General features: G+C 48.3%; 1 protein-coding gene across 15 annotated transcripts in view; it reads right to left on the minus strand.

The window, feature by feature from the left end:
* Positions 1-2,865: 2,865 nt before the first annotated feature.
* Gramd1b (GRAM domain containing 1B) overlaps positions 2,866-15,970 on the minus strand; it is a 128,558-nt gene continuing 115,453 nt past the window's right edge. For 9 of the 15 annotated variants that reach the window (XM_036194398.1, XM_036194397.1, XM_036194391.1 and 6 more), the window contains 7 exons: positions 14,764-14,867; positions 13,825-14,028; positions 12,990-13,080; positions 10,018-10,029; positions 9,559-9,666; positions 9,166-9,283; positions 2,866-7,815 (listed from right to left, as the gene is read on the minus strand). In XM_036194398.1, the coding sequence (XP_036050291.1) occupies positions 7,726-7,815; positions 9,166-9,283; positions 9,559-9,666; positions 10,018-10,029; positions 12,990-13,080; positions 13,825-14,028; positions 14,764-14,867 (727 nt within the window). In that variant the 3' untranslated portion in view covers positions 2,866-7,725. The remainder of the gene's footprint in view (positions 7,816-9,165; positions 9,284-9,558; positions 9,667-10,017; positions 10,030-12,989; positions 13,081-13,824; positions 14,029-14,763; positions 14,868-15,970) is intronic. The other 6 variants (XM_036194393.1, XM_036194386.1, XM_036194394.1 and 3 more) reach the window with 3 other exon arrangements.

The raw sequence follows: 15,970 nt of genomic DNA on the forward strand, positions 1-15,970 counted from the left end.
CATCTTGCCCTGTGACTTTTACTGTCCGCTGGGTCTTGAATCAAGCCCCAATTCCTGAGTGGAAATACCCAGTGCTTGCTCCAATCTCGGGCTTCACTTTCAGTCCGTTTAAGGGCCTTATTCTTTGGTTTCTCCACCCTCAAATGACTATACATGCGAGCTTTCTTTTGAGTTTCTGGGATGGCTCTAGATATCAAAAGAATTATTAGTAGAAGAGGAGGTTCTCAGAATAAGATTGTGCTGGGAAAGACAGCAGTGGGGTTAAGAAAAGGGACAAGGCTGAAGAGATAGCTCACTAGGTAATGTGCTCGCCACACAAATGTCAGAACTCACGTAAACAGCCAGGCATTATGGCGCACTCTAGTACTCCTGTGCCAGGGAGGAAGACACAGGTCTGTAGGCCTCACTAACCAGGTCACCTGGCCTGGCTTACTTGGTGAACTCCAGGCAAGTGAGAGATCCCTTCTCAAAAACAAAACAAAAAACCAACAAGGAGGGCAGTGCCTGAGGAATGATACCCAAGGTTGACTTCTGGCCTGCACATGTACATGCACTCTAGTTAAGGCCCATATGTATACATGCATAAACATGAACACACACACACACACACACACACACACACACACACACACACACAGACACTTTCCTCTCACATTTGTTTTATAAAGGAGAAAGCTCTAGTTCTGTGAATTCACCCAGTCACTGCAAATGTATCTAAGTGTGCTTGCTCATCAATAGGATCAGACTCACTACATTAACACACTCTGTGTCAAATACTAGGTTAGGCTCTCAATAGATGACCCCAGGATCTTAGGTCTGTAAAAATGTGTGTGTGTGTGTGTGTGTGTGTGTATACACTTGGGCATAGGCCCACGATTCCAGGAAAGTCTCTGTTCATGTCAATAAAGTGTCTCTGAAGACCACACACTCTGGATTTGCTATGCTTACCACATGCGGCTGCTGCTTACCTCTGCCTCCACCTAGCATGCAATCTTCCCCACTTCCTGCACCCAGGAGACTAACCCTAGAGAATGAAAATACTCCAGAGTCTAGAGCTAAACATGCTAGATGTGGGATCTGGCCTTTCAGTCCTTCCTATCCTCCACTCAAACACAAAAGAAATGGTGCACTCTAGTCTAGCTAGCATTGCACATTTCCTAACCAGATCAGGAGATGCTAACTGCAAGGGAGATCTAATATAAGGAAGGCTCAGGTGGCTTCTCTTTGGGGAGCATAAAGACAAAGCTGTCTCCAGGATCTTGCTTCCTAAAAGAGCCAAGATCCCCTAAAGAGAAAAGCATACCACAAACTGTGAGGATTCAGTCCACCATGGTTGTGAGGCTTCATTTTGTTTTGTTGGAGGTGTGTGTGTGGGGGGGGGGAGGGTCTGAGACAAAGGTTTCTCTGTGTAACCCTGGCTGTCCTGGAATTTGCTCTGCACATGAGGCTACTCAAACTCAGAGATCTGTCTGCCTCTCAAGTGCTTAAAGGTGTATACTACTATACCCAGCTCTACCACAACTCTTACAAGAATGCTGATTAAGACTAAAATTGGGGTTGGAGAGATAACATAGTGGTTAAGGGTGCTTGTGGCTCTTCAGGGAGACCCCAGTCTAGTTCCCAGTATCCATGTCAGACGGCTCACAACCACCTGTAACTCCAGCTCCAGGGGATCTGATACCCTCTCATGTCATCTGAAGGCACCTATACTCCTAAGAACACACAGACATGAACATATACATATAATTAAAGCTTTTAAAAATATGTAAAGATTAAAATTGTTGTAGTACAGTTCCAGCTACCATACTAAGAGATATGCATGCACTTTTTTATGAAAGACATTATCCCTACACACTGAGGATTGAAATGACGGATGGGACCCATGGCCACACTACTGGTTAATAGTGACACTTAGTATGTACTCAGGCATGACAGTTAACACCCTTCCCCTCCAAGGCTCTTGAAATATTGGAGGAGTAGAACAATTGTAGGATCCAGAGAGAACTGAGTGCTGTCTGACCACTGGTCATGATCACACAGCAGCTGTTGAAGACCTGAGCAAGACTGGGCCTTTCATTCCATCATGATGGGGTAGGAGCTCATGAGGCCCTACCCCTCCCTGAGGATCTACTGGGGAGAGAGAGGACTTTTCTTCGGTGGTGTAGCCACTGACGAGTTGCTCAGGCTTCGGTAGGCAGGGCCCCTACCCATGCTTATACAAGCAGCCTCATTAAACCCAGTGAGTTACAAAAAGACATGAAGGGAGGAAGGGCATAAGAGGGGATAATGGGGGGGGGGGGGGGCGGGGGAGATGGCTCAGAGGTTAAGAGCACTGGCTGTTCTTCCAGAGGTCCTGAGTTCAATTCCCAGCAACCACATGGTGGCTCACAACCATCCACAATGAGAGATCTGGTGCCCTCTTCTGGCCTGCAGGCTGAACAATCACTGTACACATAATAAATAAATAAATAAATAAATAAATAAATAGATAGATAGATAGATAGATAGATAGATAGATAGATAAATCCTTTAAAAAAGAGAGAGAGAGAGAAAAGGTAATGGAGATGGATAAGATCACAACACATTTTATAAGTCTGTATGAACTTGTCAAAAAATAATAATGAACATGAACTAAATAAACGATAAAAATTCAAAAACCGAGCCATCCCATTTAATCAGGCTGCTTCCCTTCCTGAGAGGGAGGCCCGTGTGTGGGCAACATGCCAGTACACACATGCCTTCCATGACTTGCTGTGAGCATATTTAGGGACATCAGAAACACTGCGGAAGCGGACTACCAATAGACCAAGCAATAAACACACACACCATTTATTTTTTGTAATTCAATACTTTTTTTTCCTTTAATTCCTACTGGACTTCCATGGCTCTAGTACTTTACATTAAGATTTGGCTGGGTAGCCTTGCATGTTTCTAGGGACTAGCAGTACGTTTTCAGACCTTGCGCACAGCGCCAGGCAAAGTACAGTTATAGATCCGAATACAGACGGCCAGACAACTCGACTGCAACCAACCTGTGTTCTTTCCCACTTGTGGCCCAGTGCAGGTGTTGGGTGCTGCTCCCTCTCTGCCTCACCCTACTCCACCCCATGTCAGGATTATCTATGGGGCCACTATGGCCTCTGATCCATCCCTCCCCACCTCAGAGTCTAGGTTGAGTGGGGGGGGGGAAGCACCATGGGTTTGGGAAGATGGTCTGGTCCATGCAGAGAGTGGTCTGGCCCTAGAGTGCAAGGTAAGGGGATGTGGGGCGCCACACATTCTTGTTGGCAAAAGTGACTGTTGTACTGTGCAGTCTTTGCACACAACACAGAAGCCCAGGGCCAACTCCCCAGACAGCCTGGTGTCCTGCCTGGAGCAAGGGCCGCTATTTTGCTTCTGAGGTGTCTTATTGTATTGAGAGAAGCAAGGAGAACCAAAGGGCAGAGATGACAGTGTCCATTAAGCATTCACATGCTGGGGAGATCGTCTGGCATCAGCAAATCTTGGCAGGTAAGTGCTTCTCACCGACAGCCAAGGCTCCAATCCAGGCTCCCAGGCCTGCTGAGGACCTCCAAGTCACAAGACCCCTGAGCTGTTGCACGGCACATCAGAACAGGAAGCTGGCTGAGCCCATCACAACGGCTGGAGCAGGAGTGAGGTAACGAGGCTGGGCAGAGAGGTGGGAGAGGAAGCTCTCTACACCAAGTACAAATTCCTGATTCATATCAGGAATGCAGGGATGTTGAAAGATGGCCTTCCAGAAAACACTCCTCTGAGACCCAAATGCATCTTCTGGAAGAAGACTTGGAGATGGAAAGGAGTGGGGTCAGCCTGCTGGACTGGGAGCGGGGGTTGGAGGGACGAGGATTGAGAATGGCCAAGGGAAAACGGGAATGATTGCCCCCCTAGCTTAGAGACAGGGGTGGGTTGGGGTGAGGGAGAGAGTCCTGGCGAGGGCAGGCAGAGTCCAGGTGTGTAGGAAGGGCCACCACAGCCCTGCCACCTGGGAGGAAGAGAGAAGAGTGCTATTTCTCCTAGGCCCTCCCTACTGAGAAGGGCTGGCTTTGGCTGCCCTGCAGAGCTAAGGAAGTGGGATGGTATGGCACAGAAAGGACCCTTCTGGGAGCACGAATAATCCAGAAAGAGCCTTCCCCTAGCCAGTCGTTTCCCCAACACCCCATCCTACAGATGCTGTCTATGACAACAGGCCAGTCCCAGCGTAAGTGAGGGGCTATGGACAAGTAGAGAATCCACATGTGGCAAATTCCTCGTGAGGTTTCCCTGGTGCTCCCCACTCCTTGACGCCAGTCCAGTGCCCTAGGGCAAGCCGAGGATTTTAGCCAAAGTCTCCTAATTGATCCAAACCACAACAGGGTTTTGGCTGAGCAAAACAGAAGTTCTAGAAACTGGGAATGGCTTCTTCCCATTGTGTCCTCCCTCCGTGAGGAAAGAGTATGGACAGTCGGAAGGATTCACAGTGCCTGGAGGTGGAAGATGGACTCAGTCCAAAAATGATACCCTTCTTGCTGCGATCCTCCTTTAAGCACAAACCAATTCCAAACAAAAAACTGGGCCAAAGGAGGAAGGAACATTCTCCTGGGTTAACGCTGAGCAAGGCTAGCCCTGTCCCTGGGGTCCCCAAGACCTCCTAGCCAATAACAAAGCTTGTCTGTTCTGGCAAAAAACGCCTTCCAAAATTGGCAAGTCCAAATCTCACTAGTCTCTGGCCTAATCTCTGAGTCAAGATCAAACCTAGAACCCACATTAGAGGTAATTTACTGAACTTCTCCTGCTGCAAGTGGATCCTGAAGCTCAGTGATGGGGATTTAACCAAGCAAGGCCACACAACTTTTCAACGACACACTCAGAACTCAAATCCAGATCGCTCCTCTCTTAGTCCAGTGAAACTACTTGAAATCAAACAAATCTGTACAGAAAGATCACTATGTATCTACGATAAATAAATAGACAAAAACCTGCCAGCTGGATGAAGTCACCCAAGGCCATGACCTCCTGCAAACAGACAGCCACTTACCAGGCTATTGGCCAGGGTACCTGTTTTTGTTGCAAGGGTGAGTTCCCTTCTCTTTGACAAAGTATTGATTGAGGGTGGGGAGGGGACTTTGTTTGAGAATAAACCAAGTTGTTAGTTTCTTCCTGGTTTAAAAGCTAATGCCCGAGCTAATGCTAAGATGAAAGTAACTCAAAGGAAAGCTGTAGGTCTTGGGGGCTATTCCTTCCGTATACATAGCATCTGGGCTCATCAGAAAGCAGGAGGCTCTTGATGACAAATTAGGTGTTCTCCTCCTAAATGATATTGCAGGCCAAAGAAGAGAGCAGCTCTCTGTGGTCGGGGCTACTTCTGTTAGTTTACTGGCCCCCTCACCCCCAGTGAACTCTTTGAAATCATCTGAAAGGATCCACAGGACTTTAACAATTCAACTTAAGTAAATAGCTACATATGCAATAGGTTTGAGAATTGCCAAGTTTGCTTCCAAAAAGTTTCTGGCAATTGTGGCTTCTGGCTATTCCAAGGGGAAACTGCCTAGCATTTCAAATGGTACCATTCTCTCTTCTTCGTCTCAGGGCTCATGGGTTTTGACCGTCACCAGCAAATCTCTCAAAACCCTGAACAACAACTGGTCTTTGGGCCTTGTCCACTCTAGAGGAGCAGATAAATCCATTTCCTCACCCCTGGTTTCCCAGAAGAGTGCTAGCAATGCCAGCCAAGCACTGAGCCTTCCTTCCCCTTCATCAGAGAATGATGCACGTGTGTATCCAATTGTCTGATTCTGCCCTTCAAGAAATACCAGGACCTATTTCTCCAGGACACTGCAACATCAATGCCTTCCTTTCACTGCCCAAATGGAATGTTCAGACAGTTCTAAGAGGAGAAAATAACTTTCTGCTTGGCATAAATAACCAGCACTATCTTGCCTCTTTCGTACTGATGCTCTGGGAGATCTGGCGTTCCTTCTTCCTCTCACCTTGAGAAGCCCAGGAGAAACAGCAAGCTTAGAGAAGCATTTGTGCCAACCTGGCAGCAATTCTTTACTACTATGGATCTCCATGAGCTCTGCCTGGGGCTGGCAGGATTCCTTGAGTCATTAGATGGAAGAGCAGTAGATACTGTAAGGGAGGATGATAAATCCGCCCAGAAGGGCCCCTTGAGATCATATAAAAGCCTGAGTCCTGATGGGCTAACATTAAGAAGGCCCTGGCTGGTTCAAGTTCCTGACGTAGCATCATCCTCTTATTTCTTGGTGACTTTATACTCACTGGGGCCAGACACTATGAAGAGATTTGCACACACACACACACACACACACACACACACACACACACACACACACCTTGCAGAGAACCCCCACTCCTAAACCTGAGAAACATAGAACTGAGGTGGCTCTGCAGGGGACCAGGTTTCACTTGGCCTCTCTCTGACCAAACAAACACATCTGCTCCAAATCCTCCCTCTGGTGGCTCAAACATTTTCCCACACACAGTGGCACACAGCTGCCCCTGTTGCTAATGCTCGTTCTTAAACGATGCCATTAGCCCTCTGAGTGGCTTGGCTACTGTGCTCACTGCTCATACGGGATTCAGAGCAAGCCCTGTAATCCATGTTTCTAGACTGTCCTCTGTCTCCTAAAGCCTGGTGGGGGGACTAGGCTACCCTGACTTACCCTGGACATCAAACTCACAGCTCAAAGGGAAAGATTAGAGCCACAGACCTGACTGGTTCATAACCGCTAAAAGAGGTTTCTGTTTTTTGTTTTTTGTTTTTTTAAACAAGGTCAAAAAGGCTCCGCCCTGGCTAAGAAACAGTGTGCTCTTAGGGCACAGAGAATCAATAGGACGTCAGGCACTAAAGAGTGACACTTCCCCCAGATCCAGCCTGGGAGAAGACCGGAGAGAAAGGGAGTTGGGAGAGTTAGAAATTCCCAGCCCTTGTGGGGTCCACAACCTACTCAGGTCAGAAGAAGGTGTGGGGGTGGCTGAGGAGAATTCCCTTCCAAGGCCAGAGCTCAGGAGCGGGCAGCCCCACAGCCCAGGCCCCATACATGCAGCCTTCCTCAGTCTCCGCCACCCAGCTTTCAATGTGGTCCTAACCAATGGTCTCCTGGGGGACTTTGGATGGGGCTCATGCCCTCTCCATTCTTCCTGTTCCCAAGAGAAGGCCTGGGGAAGCACTGGGTGGGGGAAGAACAGGTTCTCTCTTATTCTAGAGACAAATCAAAAGAGGGTTAGGGAAGGAAGCACCTTAAGCAATGCCCTCTTGAAACGTCTTTGAAGACCCCAGGGGTCTTCACAGGCATTAACTTTGGCTCAGCCACATTTCCCTTCTAAGGGCCAAGAATGGCCAGCAAGGGAAGGGGTGAGGAACAGAAGATGGGAGGAAGAGGAGAAGGAGGAGGAGGAGGAGAAGGAGGAGGAGGAGGAAGAGGAGGAGGAGGATCAGGGGAGGTTGGTGCTGAGAGGTGGTCCCTGCCCTCCTCGGTCCCTCCACAGTAGAAGGAAAACGCTGCTCTGGCCGGCACAGGGGGCGGGAGTTCCCGCTCCTTCTCCCTGGTACATAGGCATTATCTCTTTTTTAAAATCTGTATATAATATATATTTATATTCTGTATATATATATATATATTTATATATTTATATATATTTATAGGGTCTATGTACATGTATTGCACAGGCCTCTCTCTTGCAGCCACCCCAGGTCCTGCCTTGTCAATGATAGCGGTTCCTCTTCTCGTCGCTTTCCGACGTGTAGTCTCGGGACCTGATGCCGTTCTGAAGGTTGATGAGTGAATCCTTCATCTGCAAGACAGTGTGTTCTCCGTGAATGTCCACGGAGCTGCAGCTTCCACACCCATCTGTGGCCCACCCCTGACCGTGGCGCAGAGCCAAAGCAAAGGTGCCCCCCACCTCCCCCGGAGCCTCAGCCTACAGCGGAAAGGGCTCAGCCAGTCCAGCACTGCAAAGCCCTTGGGCTTGGTTATTTGTGACTCTTTTTTTTCCCCCAGGGCTGAGGACCGAACCCAGGGCCTTGTGCTTGCTAGGCAAGCACTCTACCACTGAGCTAAATCCCCAACCCCAATTTGTGACTCTCTTATCAACGAATCACAAGTCTCCCATCACGCTGAAGAGCCACCTTACGATACCCCTTTCTTGACCATCAACTCTGATCCTGAATATACCTTCTGCCTATCTTTCTCCTGGCCTGGCATGCTTTCCAATGTCCTGCTCTGATTTTACTCAGCTGAAAAGGACCAGAAACAACGCAAACTTTCTATGGTCAAAGTCATCCTTTGCCTCCTGGCCTGTCAGACACACAGGGGCTCTTGGATGCCTCATCACGAGCTGTGTCACTTCATGTTTCTTTAGGGTTAGTTTGGAACTAAATCCATCCTGGCCTTTGCAGGCATGCACAGAGGCGTCCAGCAGAGGGGAGGCAGGTTCCTGACCAGCTCAATAGCAGGAAATTAATATTCTGGGGTCACAGGATGAGCTCTAAAAGGGGCAGCTCCGGTTGGAGCATCTTCCAATGGTCCATCACATAGCAGCCTGTTGAAATGCTGTCTGAGTCAGCGACTCTGTTACAATGACATGGGATATCTCCTGGTCTCTCTGCATCATCTACTGCTTTGGTTCCTCTGGTTCTTCTAAATCCACTCATCAGGTGGGGAAAGGGGCCCATCTCTGTTCTGGGCATGAGGAGTGTACATGTGGAGGTCAGAGCACAATTTGCAGGAGTCTCTCCTTCCACCTGGAGATAAAACTCAGGCTGCCAGATTTGGTGGCAAGCACCTTTAACAGCTGAACCATCTCACCGGCCCCCCAAATTTAATATACACATCCTCTGGGAAGACAAATTACTATACAGCATTTCTCTATTAAAAAACAAAACAAAACAAACAAACAAAAAAACCAAACACAAGTCTGTCCTACAACCCTCTGGCTATTAATGTATCTCTTATTTTGTTATTGTTTCTTGTGTTTCTAATATTTCATTGAGGAATAACTTTAAAAGCAAACCAAAGGATAGGCCAGCATAATAATAAAGAGGAAGAGGACATCAGAAGGGTGGGAAGGGAACACGGTGATACTTCTCAGTACAGAAGGAAAGGAGCTCAGCATCCTAAAAATGAGGGACTGTGAGCATCTCACCTGGTCAAGGAGCATCACTGAGGATTTGATGATCTCCCTCCACTTCTGGAGCTCGGTATCATGGTACTTTTGTTGGGATTCTAATAGCTGGGCCCATTCTGTCTGAGACTGGGGTAACCTGTGGAGTAGAAGAAGGGGTCCCCAACAGCTGGCGTTATGCTCAGTGGTCTAGCCTGTGCTCCCAAAGGATAGTCACATCAGGGTGCTTTCTCTTCTGCTCAATGTCCCGGGGTCCCCACTGCCCTCAAACTTAGGCTGAAACTCTAAGGACAGATTTGTAGAACTGGACTACAGACTCATATCAAAGGGGTATCCCTTGAGCACAGGCAGTGGAGCAGTCCCAGACAGCTGGGTGGGGTTAAGATGGGGGCAAAGACATGAGGTCAATATTACCTTTCCTGGAGCCTGAGACCCTGCCAGGCAGTGAGGGTCTGTGTGGTGTATTCCAGCATCCACAGCTTGTAAAAGAGCATCATGTTAAGGATGACCAACAGCACCAGACTAGGGAGGGAGACACAGGGAAGAGCAAGGACAGTGAGATAGAATCTGGGCCAAGCAATCTTCCCGCCTACCCATGGGACCATGTGCCTGCGTGCTGGGCCAACCCAAGCATTACAGAGAGGGCGTGAAGAAGGTGAAGGGGTGTAGCAATGGTCAGAAAAAGAGAAACAGCCTAGTCTACTAGGGCAGTGACAGAGCAGGAGAACCACAGAGAAGGAGATAAGCAAAGGTATTGAAGGCACTGAGAGGGGGTGGGGGGCACAGGCACCCAAATCTGGGTGCCTGAGGGAAAACGGCATTAGGTGGAAGGGGAAAGGGGTGAGGTAAAGGGAACAATCTTAGAGCTGGTACCTGAAACAGATCCTAATGGGAGCAAGGAAAAAAAATGAGGAGGAGGCAGAGGTTAGAAACGGGGGTGTCGGGAAGGAGGAAATGCACTTCAATAGAACCAAGAGCAAGTGAACATTGACGAGAAAAAAAAAAAAAAAAACACGAGACGCAAAGACACAATGGACGAGGGAAGGCAGTTGCAGACTCGCAGTTTTCCATGGGTGCTAAATCGAGAGATTTTTCTATCAACCCCAAGTCATGCCATACTTGAAGGGCTGGACTAAAGGAGCAACTGCTATGCCTTATGGGCATTGGTGCCTCCCTGAGGCTGCAGTGCCTTCTCCCTGTGCTTACCAACAGTCTTGCAGGGATCAGAAGCAGAGAGGATAGAGGATAACAAGGGTGAGAAGTGTATGGGGGGGGGGGGTTTACCATGGAGGAGGCTGGGGAAATTCCCTTCTCTCCACCCCAGTGGCTGCCTAGGCCGATCTGTGCCAGAAGCTCACGGGATAGAGACAAAGGCAGGGATGCGGAGAAGATCCAGAGACAGGCAGAATTGGAGGTGAATCTTAGTGAGTAACTTAGAAATTGTTTTGAACTTCCATACGTTTCCCATCTATCCTGAAACTGTTTTCTCACCAGGGACATCATTCCTAACCTGCTGGGGTTGTTCTGTGGATGAAGAGGAACATAACCTCAAGCAGTAGACCCACTTTAAGAGCTGGTTCTTAACGTGAAAGGATTTGGGAAGGACAGGTAGACACAGGAAGAGAGAAGACGGCCAAATTGGGAAGGCAAGTCGTAAGTGGAAAAGATGGGAAGAAATCACGTGATTTAGACTGTGCATAAGAATACAACGTTTGTGTAAAAGCAGTGCCCGATGTCTTGTTCCTCTTCTGTCAGCTACAGTTCCTGGGGGCTAGCCTACGTTCTCCACGAGAACATTCGGCTTTTGTGTTGGGTTCCAACACCAACATCTGACTATGTCAGCACACGCTGAGTCATCTGAGTGCCCACCTCCTCGGCATGTGCCACATACCACCTTACATTTGGGTTTGTGTATATAATCCTGGGTGTTTTGAGGAAAGGTCATGTGCTGCTTGAGGGAAGACTCCCCAGTGTGCCAAACAGAGACAAAGAGGTGGGAGGTTGAGTCACCACACTGAGGGTGGATGATGGCAAGAGCCTGCCAGACATGGGTAAGCTGTGCTGTGTCAGTGTGTTCTAAATGCAGGCTCTTAGAACCCCAGCCTGGAGTGCATGGTGTTGAGTCAGAAGGCCTGACTATCCCAAACTTACAAAGGCACAGAGTTAGCCCATACTTAAGGGACTGGCCCACTTGAGTGGGCGGGCCTTCTCTCTTTAAATAAAACTGAAATGCAGAGAGAGCACAAATATAGAACTAACCAAGGTTCTAGTCTCTTATTTACCAGTATCCATCACCTGGTTTTAACAGTGACATGAATCCCATGACACTGGTGTTTAGGGGGTGAGTTTTATAGTTGTCTCTGTCCTTATTGTTGGCATATCATGGTTTCTCACACTGTCATCTGAAGAACTTATGTATGTTTCCATGCTGTGCCTTCAGGAGTAGCCAGAACCCTTCTTATGTTCTCCACTTAGAGGCTTTTCTCCCCTCAGGAGTCACAGGGCAGTCCCTGGCCCCACTTCCGTCACACTCTGCATGGATGGTCTCATTGATACCCATAGCTTTACTCTGTCTTCTAAGGGCCAAGCCCACAGCAGCAAAGGCCTGTCCTCCTCAACCAGATAACCCATTGCAACTCAGACGGTTTTGGGCTTTGGCATGTCTTCTCTGACTACTTTCAATTAAACTCCAAATTTCTGTGGACACAAGCCCCTGTAGTCCCTGGAGGCAGTGGGTCTTCCTCTGAGACGTAACTGAAGGGTTACTGAGCCCTTCCATCTGTGACCTCTCCTAACCACTAGGTTCTCTTGTTTGGTGGCCCCTGTGATGCACGTCCCCTGAAGCACCCACACTGCTTCCAGTCTCTGATAATCCATTCCCCGTATCGACACGGTGCTGGTCTCACTGCACCACCTGTGAGCTTCCCCTAGAGTGTCCTGTGAGTGAGGTTGTCCCCTCACATTCCTCTTAGGATGCTTCAGGGAAAAGTACAGGATGGTCACAGGAGCAAAACTGACCCCGAGGTGGTCTGGTGCCCGGTGTACAGAAGATAGAGCACGCATGTGGGTATTTGCCATGCACCTGTGCTGTCTACATGCTAACGGCTCATCCCCAATCCAGAGCAATGGGATGTCAGGCTGCAGGCTCAGCCAAGCAGAAAAGCTGTCCTCAGCTGTTCCAAATGCCTTTCATTCAAATGATTTAGCATGTCCTGAGCATTGATGACAGACAAAGACTGACACACCAGACAGCCGTGTTCTCCTATCTTATGCCTTCAGTTCTTTTGGCTTCTCATCTCCATAATTCAACCTGCTGTGCAAGATACCGAATCTACAGTTTTATAATGCTGTGCTAATTATAAGTCACCTACATTGTAATAAGCATCTTCTCTCCCTGGACTGGAACCATTGATTTTGTCTGGCTACCCTGCCAGTAAGGACTCTGTGTATGGCTCTCATGCTGGGTACAGAGCAGACACTCAAGAGGACCTCTTATAAATTAATGGACTCGAAAGATGTCCTGAAGCATCCCTATGTCAATCAGCATTTATCATGAGGAGGGATCCTCAGTGTTCTGCCTCTCTCTCCCACTTGGCATAGACACTGCATACACCCTTTTCCTCCAGAAGGCTAACACACAAGCGGTATTGAGAAGACGTAAAGACATAGATAAGGTAACAAATGACTGAGCAACTGGTCCAGTGAAGACTTGAAGACAGAGGAACCAAGAGAAGAGAGGGGTAAAAGTATGGGGGAAGTGTATGCTGGAGAGATGATGATTCTCCCACACCAGGCAGGAGCAGGGAGATGCTGGAGCCAGGGGAGAAGGACCTGGAGTCTCTTACACACAGCTAATAACCAGCAGCAGCTTGGACACACTCTGTAGGTGAAAACCGTTGGGAGTATCCTCGGGGATATGCCTCGTTTGCGTAGAACCTGTGGGAGAATAAATAGGCCATCATCATCTTCAGAGTCTACAACTCCACACACTGCTGGCAGGGTACCAGGGAACTGTGCATCATGCTTTCAGTGACCTTGTGCTCACATCTCGCCCTACAACATGAGGAGGTAAAATCTGCAAAGCCAAGGCTTGGGTCAGATCATTGCTGAAGGGATGAGAAAATGTAACTGTGTATCTAGGATATAGAGATGTGACTGGCTGATGAAGACAGGCTGCGGCGGGCTCCCAGTCCTGGCTTCAGTCAGCCACATGATGTCAGGGCAATACATGTAACTTCTCTCAGTCAGTCTACTTAAATGTGGCATTCATCACAAATGTTATATCTAAAACACATAGCTAAAGCACAAATGGTGTGCTCTAGTTGAGGCTGGAACAAGGAAGGCGTGGGAAATAGTGGTCTTCTCCAGTCCTCACACAGCTCGGAAAAACTCACAAGCATGTGCAAAGCACAATTTGTAAAACACTGGAATCGTCATCTCTAGGTCCCTTGGAGAGACCCAGGTTTCCAAGACAGACAATATAATGAGGATTGAAAGGATGAATGAGAACAGGAAGAAATGTAAGAGGAGCCCACAGCCCAGGCACTTGGTGGGTCTGTGAGGGACGAATTCTACTCATGGTACAAACTGGGTGTGCATCTATTCGTGTCATGACAGAGGCACACAGCTCTTCCCCATGGTCCCAATCTACATAACCGTTCTCATCTGGAACAAACATACCTGCCACGTGCTTGATCCTGTGGCCCACATCTTCATCAGTGGGCGTGGTGACAGGGCTCATGACCTCTTCCAGGTGAGGTACCCGCAGGTGGGCATGGGGACGCTTCCTCCTCCGTACTGCTGAAGACTTATTGGCCTTCTCCTTAGGGGACTGTCTATGCATTTCAGCCAGGTAGGTACTCTCTGTTTTGGTCAGCTCGGACTCTGTCAGACACAAAAGGGCTATGTCAGAGGTATAGCTTCAACCCAACGTAATGTCCACCAGAAGCAGCTCTCTACTAGGACCATATTCCTACAGACATACCTTGGGAAGCTGGCCCAGTGGGAAGACGACCCTCAGAGATGGCCATGCCAAGGAATTTGGAGGCCAAATCTTGCTTAGAGGACCATGTTCCCAATCTTCGCACCTCCATGTATATAATTTATGACATATCACACATTTCCTAAATGGATGCCCTCAGATCTTTCTTATAATAAGATGACTCAGCTGGGAGGTGGTGGTGCATGCCCTTAATCCCAGCACTCGGGAGGCAGAGTCAGGTGGATCTCTGTGAGTTCAAGGCCAGCCTGGTCTACAGAGTGAGTCCCAGGAAAGGCGTAAAGCTACCCAGAGAAACCCTGTCTCGAAAAACAAACAAATAAATAAATAAGATGACTCAATACCAGTGTCTGAGGTTCATTTGAGGATAGGCAAAAATCACAGTCCCTCCTTATTGGACTCAAAGCTACAGATGCAGTCTCTAAAAAGATACACATCCCCAGACATACTAAACTCAATGCTCATTTCAGGGGCAGAATTCGGGACCCTATGAAACCAATTTATGGTCTCAGAGACCCCCTTGTTCTCCAGGTTTCCCATTCCCCAAAACAGAAGCCAGCAGCTGCACAGGCCAGCAAGGAAAGGTTCAGGCTAGATGACAGGAGGTCTGTGGTACCCACCTAAATGGCGGAAGTAGTCCTCAAGTCCACTCCAGAAGTTCTTCTCGATGAAAGTTTTTACAAACCCCCAGGGCTGTTTTCGATAGCGGAGCTCTGTGGAGACCCTGAGGAGCAGGCCGTTAGAAACAAGATCAGTCATTCATATTGAGAAAACAAGTTTTAAAACATAGAAGATGAGAGGCTAGTGGTATATGTGTGTAGAGGGCGGGAGAGGAGGACAGTATAGGCTCTGCAGCCTCCCAGCCAATCAAGAGAACGTTTAGAAATGAAAGTCAAACCCTTTTAAATCCAAGTAGGGATTCCAGTGTTTCATCATTTGCAGCTCTGAGGGTCTTCTCGCCTGCCTGGCTCTAAGCTACACCCAAGCCCTTCTGAAAGTTCCCCCTTCCAACCACTGCCTGTACCATCTCCCACACTCACACAGCAGCATCGCTCTCTCCCATGTCAAAGCCTTGCTGTCTGCCTCTTCCTTAGGGGTATGAGTATCTGTCAGTAAACCATAATCCCCCCCACACACACATCAAGGCTATTTACCCTGATTTGCTGCCTCCCCAGGGGTGATACCTCCTCCGGACCTAACGGGAACACGGCCATGCTTGGAGTCTTCTTACATTCCCACCCAACATCTGTTTTCTGCATAGAGAATGGACTAGCTTCGCCTGCGAATGTCTAGCTGCCATCAACCATGACGATTTTCAAATGGGGGTGTGTGCTGGTTTTATAATTAGACGGCATACTTCTTCCAGTGTCATGGTCTATATTTCTCCCTTCCTCTGAGTGGGCATCAGAGTATCCAGCGCTAATTTCATCTGACTATGAGATGAGTGGGTAGGCTGAGTGCAGAGAGCTGGTTGTGTTAGGTCAGGACTAGGTTAGGTCTCTAGGAGCTCTCACTGGTCAACAGTGGAAACAATAGGAAACCCTACCACACACAGGACATGGAGCAAAGGGCACAGGATCCTATTGCTAAAAGCTAAGCTTCGGTATGAACTGGGGCATGAGTCTTGACAAAGTTACTCTTCTGATAAACTAGGGTAACTCATCTCCTTGGGTTATTCTAAAGAGCCCAACAGATGTAGTTTAAGTACCTACATAGTTCCATATAAACCATACAAAACAAACAGTAGGCAATGGTGAAGATCTTCCAAAGAAGATGCAAAGTGCTCCATGGGACACAAGAACTCAGGATCCAGAGAGGTCATACAGT

The sequence above is a fragment of the Onychomys torridus genome, chromosome 7 (assembly GCF_903995425.1).
Source record: "Onychomys torridus chromosome 7, mOncTor1.1, whole genome shotgun sequence".
Taxonomy (NCBI): Eukaryota; Metazoa; Chordata; class Mammalia; order Rodentia; family Cricetidae; genus Onychomys; species Onychomys torridus.